The sequence below is a fragment of the Cynara cardunculus genome, unplaced genomic scaffold (assembly GCF_001531365.2).
Source record: "Cynara cardunculus var. scolymus isolate 2C unplaced genomic scaffold, CcrdV1 Un_Scaffold_6989, whole genome shotgun sequence".
In the NCBI taxonomy this organism is placed as follows: Eukaryota; Viridiplantae; Streptophyta; class Magnoliopsida; order Asterales; family Asteraceae; genus Cynara; species Cynara cardunculus.
This window is the reverse complement of record NW_020203277.1, coordinates 13,763-21,388: the sequence shown is the minus strand read 5'-3', so window position 1 is coordinate 21,388 and position 7,626 is coordinate 13,763. Positions and strand designations below refer to the sequence as shown.

Genomic DNA, 7,626 nt, shown 5'->3' with positions numbered 1-7,626 from the left:
GTCCACTTTTCTGCTCTCGCATTACTGCTAAGCTGTTTCCTCCCAAATTCCCCGGTTTCGACCTCTCATTGCTTCGAATCCTCGAAATCGGGCAAGTGTACTCCTTGCCTTTGGTTTCCTTGTCCTCTGRWTTGGAAACTAGGRTTGAAGTTATAGCCATTGATGCCAAYCATTGCCCTGGTAAGTCTGTGTTGGGTTTCTACTTTCTATTGTTATGTGATTTAATTAATCTCTCATCACTTGTTTGCTTCGGTGTTTTGAATAAATTTTGTTAGTTATTGAATGAGTGATTGATATATACCCTAAATTACTTTCCGGAAAGAATTCGCATTTAGATTTTGGTGTTGAATTATACGACTAAAGGACATGGTATTATTCTCTGGACCATTTCTGTTTGTCACATACATGTTGGTGAAGGCCAGCATGATTTACATGCAGAAATATAGTTGTTATGAATTTTGTTCTTTTCAAAGCTTTTGTTTCATATGCCAGAAATTTTGACTTTTTCYATTTCTGAGACAGATAAATTAAAGTTCTGTTTAGTGACACTGCTATAGGTGTTCAGAAAATATTCATGCCAATTTACTTAAGATTAGGAACGAATTTCCTGATATGTTCATGTTCAAACATTGAAGTAATCCAATAGCCACCCACCCCTATCCTCCATATATCAAAGATATTGTGGAAAAGCCGCCCCCTCCCTCTTCTTCAACAATTTCAAATTATCAGAAATTACAGACAATTGAGTGATAAATCAGTGTATTCTGTACCACATTGAATAAGAAAAATCTTCAACTGTTACGGAAAACATTTGATTTCCTGTGCATTTCCTCSTTTTTTTCACTCCATGTCATATATTGAGCCTGTGGTGCATTCAAGTTTTATCATCTTCAGCGTGTAGTTCAGAAGATTTTGACRGCTTTTCAACATAACAATTATGTTAATGACCAGTCTCACACCCTGCTTAAGTTTTTCTAGTTACGATTCAGTATTGATGGTAGGAAGGATGACCCTCCTTTATGGTTTCCATTTCATTTTCTCAGTCCAAATTCAGTGCTCCATTTGTATCTAAGCAACTCAGTTCTAAGTTTTGTCAATTTATTGTTCTTAATATGGTTAGAATTTCAGTTGGATCTTTAAATTATCGCTCTTTGATTCTGATTGTCAAATATTTCCACTTAGCTTGTGTGTATGTGGGCACTTTAATCTTGTTTGATGCCAATCCAGAAAAGTAAATTGAGATTGTAACTTGATAAGAAAACAGCCCTAAATGAACTAAGTACTAACAACAATGAAATGTGACTAAAGTGAAAATCTAAAAGTGCCTGGACTTGAAACCATAAATTGAAAACAAATTTGTAGTTGGATCTTCATCAATAAACTACCTACTCGAGTAGACCTGGTGGTGTCCTATCACTGGCAAAACACCACATAGAAGAAYTTGAACAGCCGCCTGCAGAAATTGAATCAACAAAAACTGTTTATCTCTGATCAAGCCCACAATTTATGGAGTCAGATGAAGCCACAGGTAGATCCATGAAGCACAACTGACCTGAGMAACCCTTTGCCCAAAGATTTCTTGAAGTTGCTAGTGAATCTCTTTGTACATGGCAAGTTCATGAGAGGGATGTTGAGTGATCTTTCTGGCGGTTACTGCGCTGACCTGTCTGAGTGGAGCTTGCCGGAAAAGTAAATAACCTCGTTGACRGTTGTCGTGGAAGCCAAGGGTCGGATTTCATGAGCTTCTTCTATGATGGTGGCTAAACAGAGAAGATGAAGATGCCAGTGCCGGAGATGGATGGTTCTTGATGTTAACTGCCAATGAAGGTGGCATAGGTGACAACAGAAATACAGCGAGGCCGCCAACCTACCACGAAGGTGGAGGTCCTCTGTTATAATAGTTGGTTMCTATGTTTCTTTTCTTTATAAAAGAGGTCTAATTCCTTTAGCAAAATCACATGATAACGAATATAACCACTTCGTTCTTTCTCTCTCCATCTTTCTGCATCTATTAAACCCGCAATTGATGCAAGTTTTTGAGTTTCTTGTATCGGCTTATGTGTAATATTTAGATATAGGAGTCCCATTGTTGCATTAAAGTAATTTACTGCAAATAATTTTTTTGGTCGTGATTTTGCTTTGTCACCTTGTCCTTATCAGTGTGATTGGCCCAGAGTTAAAACTTAATGTAAGGTGTATTAGTTTGTTTGATTGTATGGTTCCTTTTCTATGTGGCAGGTGCAGTTATGTATCTATTCCGTGGTGAGTTTGGCAGCATGCTTTACACTGGTGATTTCCGTTGGGAAGTAACATGTAAAGTTGCAGAAGTTGGAAAGAGGATGCTACTTGGTGCTCTCAAAAATGATAAAGTCGATATGCTCTACATAGACAACACTTACTGCAACCCATCATATTCGTTTCCTTCTCGGGAAGTTGCTGCTCAGCAGGTTTGTTCTTGCAGATCTTAAATCTCAATTCTAGAGTCCCGTAATTCCTAACTTAAATCCATGATTTGTGGGATCTCGATAATATAAYTCAAATCAARTCCCATARTTTATGTGATCTAAATAWATCAGGAAACTATCATAATAATATTACAGATCTTTACCAAACCTTCTCCAGCAAATATTATTGCTTCGTTAYGTAACATAGTAACATACATAAATTCTTCTTGTTCTTTTATGAATATCTACAGGTARTCAATATCATCAACAATTACCCTGAGCATGATATCATCATTGGCATAGACTCATTGGGGAAAGAGGATTTATTACTCTACATCTCAAAAATGCTGAAAGTAAAGGTAATTTGCTACTAATTGGTTCTATTCTCATCCATGTTAGGAGCTTTGAATGCTACGATGGATGCTACATTGCTTCATGTACCATTGTTGAACTTTATATGCAACAACGTGTTTGTATACATATATTTTGGTGACATCAATTAGTATATAGTTGTCACTAGTGTTGGTGATATTACCGTTGTCCAAGTATCATTGAGGAGATTTTTTTCTATAAAACCCAAGTCACAATGCCCATACCAGAACAAGTTTGATGCCAAACAACCCACAATTGGAACGGAAGGACATGGACCACATATGATATAACGCCTGCACACTGAGATACAATATACTATCAAATTAAGTAGAGGATGCAATGAAGTGCTTGCCAATCGTTACAAAGAATATGAATGATACCAAAACAACCTACTTTTTTTAAATTGGAGAGACGAGAACAAAACCAAAATGCGTATGAGCTCTATATGTTTGTTCTAATAACAAAGAGCTCTAAAATCTCATTTTATCCCATCTGATGCCYGGAGGCGACTTCTGGGTGACCTAGCAAGTTGCCTATAAGTTGCATGGTCTTTCAAACCTCTTGAATAAACCCTTAGAAACACGACTTTAAATTAGCGGCACGACTTTAAAGTTGCCTGCAAGTCACTTACTTTGGCGAACACGGCTTTCCAAGTCACATAGATCTATGCTACCTTTCCTGCCACTTTATAACTCGCCTGAATGTCGCAACAGATGCGCTGTGAGTTTTGTCATTCAATTTAGGCGACTTTACAAGTCGTGTATAAGTCGTTTGAATCWTGTAAAGTTACCATCACAAAATTCAACATGCACATGTTAGGTACATTATGAGTGAATATTTTGCACTTCTACACCCCATCGTGTCACATGTCAATTAATTCATCACCTTTCTTTTATATTACGTCAGATTTGGGTGTGGCCAGAGCGCTTGCAGACCATGCATCTTCTTGGATTACATGGCAACTTCACGACGAAAACTACTTTGACTAGAGTGAGAGCAGTTCCTCGTTACAGTTTTACTGTTGWAACTTTGGAAGGATTAAATACCATGCGCCCAACCATTGGAATCATGCCATCCGGTCTTCCATGGGCACTAAAGAAAGATGGGTGCAAGGATAAATCTTGTGGTGTTCCTTCAACGAAGACAGAAATGGGCGTCTGTCTGGATATAGATATGTCAAATAATATCAAAAAACACCATCGGTACATCTACACAGTTCCATATTCCGATCACTCCTGCTTCCCAGAGATAGTGGAGTTCGTAAAGCTTTTATGCCCAAGCCACATCAAAGGTATCGTGTCTTCGTCATCTTCTTATATTGATCCTTGTTACTACCTTCAAAACATATATGGAACATCCAGTTTATATAAAAAACCCGAGATTAAGGAAGGAAGGGGAAGAGTTGAAGGCAAACGTGAGTCCACTCTTGCTTGTGGTAATTGTATCGATGAGAACTTGAAGAGAAAAAGGATTAAAGAGTATCARTCATGCCTCCATAAAACTAGGGTGAGTTTGTTAAGAAGGTTTAAATGTGGTGTGAAGCTAATCAATGAAGATTAATCGTTAACTAAACTTTTTGTAATATAGTTTATGTATSCTTTTTATAATGTTTTAAGTTTTTGTCATCCTTGTTTTTGTTCTTAAATCTTAATGCTCACATTTGAGATTAGAATAGGGTTGTATACTTTTTGTTGACTAATTAGTTTAACTTCTAACAGTTATGGATAAATATTTAAGTAAGAGAAAGACAATTATGGATTAGKTAGAGGTGTTTAATGATAATACTCATAAACAAAATCGTGCGGAATTCAACTTAGACCATCTTCATGAAGATCCTAGATTGCGAATTAGGGTTTTATTTGAATTTGGGACCTTGTACTTGGTTTTGATGTGTAGCTCGATAACCATTAGCCATCTCTTGGTGTTAAGTACTTGTATACGTATTCCTGAATTAAATTTGGTAGTAGAGCTTACGTGAACTTGGGCTCTATGTGCTCATAAAAGAAAAGAAGGTGGACGCCACCCTCTGGAGCGCCCCCATCGCACCACTCACATGGACGGGGAGGTAAATCGCTACGATTCAGCAGCAAGTGGTGGTGCCCGGATTTGAACCCGGGATCTCCTTTGTGGATGCCAACCATCCTACCACTTAGCAACACATGGGGGCACAATATGATAAACAGAAGTTATATTGTGACTTAATTTTCATTTTACTATCATCAGTTTGGCTTAGAGGTGTAAATGATGCAAGTCGAGCTCGAGTATCACTATACTCGACTCGAACTCGAAACCCAATTTCCAAGCTCGAACTCGACTCAAAAACTCGCGAGTAGTAAAAATCAAAGCTCGACTCGAACTGGATAACTATTTCCCAAGCTCGAACTCGAACTCGAATCGAGCTCGAACTAAGTTCGAACTCGAGCTAGAAACAAGCTCAAATCAAACTTGAACTCGAACTCAAATCAAGCTCGAACCAAGCTCACCCATTGAAATTTATGAAATTTTTGGTTTTTTCTCTTATAAATTTTAAAACTTAAAGGTGTTCTCTTAGTTTTTAYAAGACTAAAAGGATCAACTTCAAACTTCATCATAAAAAGGACAAAGTTATAAATTTCATTCACCTCCCTCTCTTTTTATAACATCTTTTTTCCCTTCCTTTACCATCTCTCTTACCATCTCTCTTCCAATGTGGGACAATTTTACTAACCGTTTTTATAGTTTTTCTTTGTCTTTTTTTTTATATGTGATTTTAATAAAAAATAATTGATTAATTTTTACAATTAAAAAATGCATAATTTTGTTTAAATATCTAAAAATATAAGACATTTTTATTATTTAGATTTTACAAATTTTATCATGAAAGCTTATTATATTTTAAAACTAATTATATATAAAATAATCGAGTATCTCACGAGCTTCTCGAGTCGAGTATTGGGTGACTCGACTCGACTCGTTAATATGTCGAGTCGAGTTCGAGTTCAAGCCGAGCTTATTCGAGTCGAGTGTTGACCGAGTCGATCTTGAGTATCTCTTAGTTTGGCTACTTCTAAGTTAACAGGGACTGAAATAATCAGAGGTTGGTTGGAGATTAATACTAGGGTAATACAGCTAAACCCATTTAATAGTAACCAGTACCATAAATGTCTATAGATTTGTGTGGACTTGATGGAGAAAACATGGATGTCAAGTTCCACCATGTAGAATATTTGACTCTGAATTTGTATCTGTGGTGAAAGGGGCGGGATGTGACTTGTCAAACGTGTGAAATACGATGATTGATGAACTATTCCACTGTCAAATTGTGTTTTTATTCAGAACTCTTTCACGACWGTCTTTCAACTTTACAGTCCACGGAGAAAGGACTTGGCAAGGAAGAAGTATTTCATTTTCTTTKRACTTATTCCTGTAATCATTTTCCAAGCGGCTTTAGCAAGTTAGAGTGACTGGAAACCATTAAATGCATGACTTTTAGGAGCTTCACCAGAGGGGTACATTGTCATTTCTATAAATCCCATTATCATGTTAATATGTTTGTGTATCTGATATCGTATCTGTAATCTCTCTTTCTCTCGGTACCTATCTTCTTTGTCCAAATTTTGTATCAATCATGTGCTGCACAAAAAGTAACAGTTTAATGGGGGTTYTGCTCCTGTATTTCTCTCTCACCGTTTGTTTCTCATCTGGAGCKGASACCTTATATGCAAATSAGTCTCTATCTGGAGAYCAAACAATCATATCCAAAGRTGAAAACTTTGTGCTGGGTTTCTTCCAACCAGGTAACTCTTCAAACTATTACATAGGCAYCTGGTATAAAAAGRTMTCTTCCAACCCTCYTACYRTAGTYTGGGTAGCAAACAGAGAAACRCCCGTATCTGATAGATTCAAGTCTAAATTAAAAGTCGTAGATGGTAACTTAGTGCTCTTAAATGAGTYCAACTTCCAGATTTGGTCCACAAACGTCACCACCACCACCACCAATTCGAATTCTGCAGTTGTTATTATTCGTGATGATGGTAACTTAGTTTTGACAGACCAGTCAAATTTAATTGAAACTGTTTGGCAAAGTTTTGATCACCCAGTTGATACTTGGTTACCTGGTTCTAAACTTGCGTATGATWATAGAACTAAAAAAAGCCAGCTTCTTACTTCATGGAAAAGCAGAGAAAATCCTGATGTAGGATTCTTTTCTTTGGAGCTTGACCCGTCAGAGAAGGCGTATATAAGTAAGTGGAATAACTCCAACCAATATTGGACAAGTGGTGCTTGGAATGATAGGATATTCAGCTTATCACCTGAAATGAGGTTGGATCACATTTATAATTTCAGCTTCTTTTCGAACGAGAATGAGAGTTATTTCACTTATTCAGTGTATAATCCTTCCATTATATCTAGATYTATAATGACTGCTTCAGGACAAGTTCAACAACAAACATGGTTGGAGTCTCAGAAACAGTGGAATATCTTTTGGTCTCAACCTAAAACACAGTGTCAGGTCTATGCTATTTGTGGGCCTTTTGGTATTTGCAGGGAGACTGAAATGCCATTCTGTAACTGCTTGACTGGCTTCAAGCCCGGATCAGAGAGAGATTGGAATCAGAGTKATTTCTCTGGTGGGTGTGTAAGAAAAACTGATTTACAGTGTGGTAGAAACGTGGGAAGTCTCGATTTTCTCATGATTACAGTCACGGCTCTGCCTMCAAAAAGTTCCGTGGCTGTTGGGAGTTCWGGAGAATGTCGTACCAACTGTTTGAACAACTGCTCCTGTGAGGCTTACTCTTTTGTCGGTAATCAGTGTTTAGTTTGGGGTGGA

At 37.3% G+C, this 7,626-nt stretch overlaps 2 protein-coding genes across 2 annotated transcripts in view; both read left to right on the top strand.

Annotated features, from left to right (window-relative positions):
• Positions 1 to 5: 5 nt before the first annotated feature.
• LOC112504808 (5' exonuclease Apollo) lies at positions 6 to 5,133 on the top strand (the record flags this gene model as incomplete). Its single annotated transcript, XM_025108767.1, has 4 exons — positions 6 to 180; positions 2,239 to 2,447; positions 2,696 to 2,803; positions 3,723 to 5,133. Coding segments are annotated over 4 exons (1,146 nt in total), but the record flags the coding sequence as incomplete, so codon positions are not given.
• A 644-nt stretch (positions 5,134 to 5,777) lies between these two features.
• LOC112504807 (G-type lectin S-receptor-like serine/threonine-protein kinase At2g19130) overlaps positions 5,778 to 7,626 on the top strand; it is a 9,892-nt gene continuing 8,043 nt past the window's right edge. The window contains exon 1 of the mRNA XM_025108766.1: positions 5,778 to 7,614. Within this exon, the coding sequence (XP_024964534.1) occupies positions 6,424 to 7,614 (1,191 nt within the window). The 5' untranslated portion in view covers positions 5,778 to 6,423. The remainder of the gene's footprint in view (positions 7,615 to 7,626) is intronic.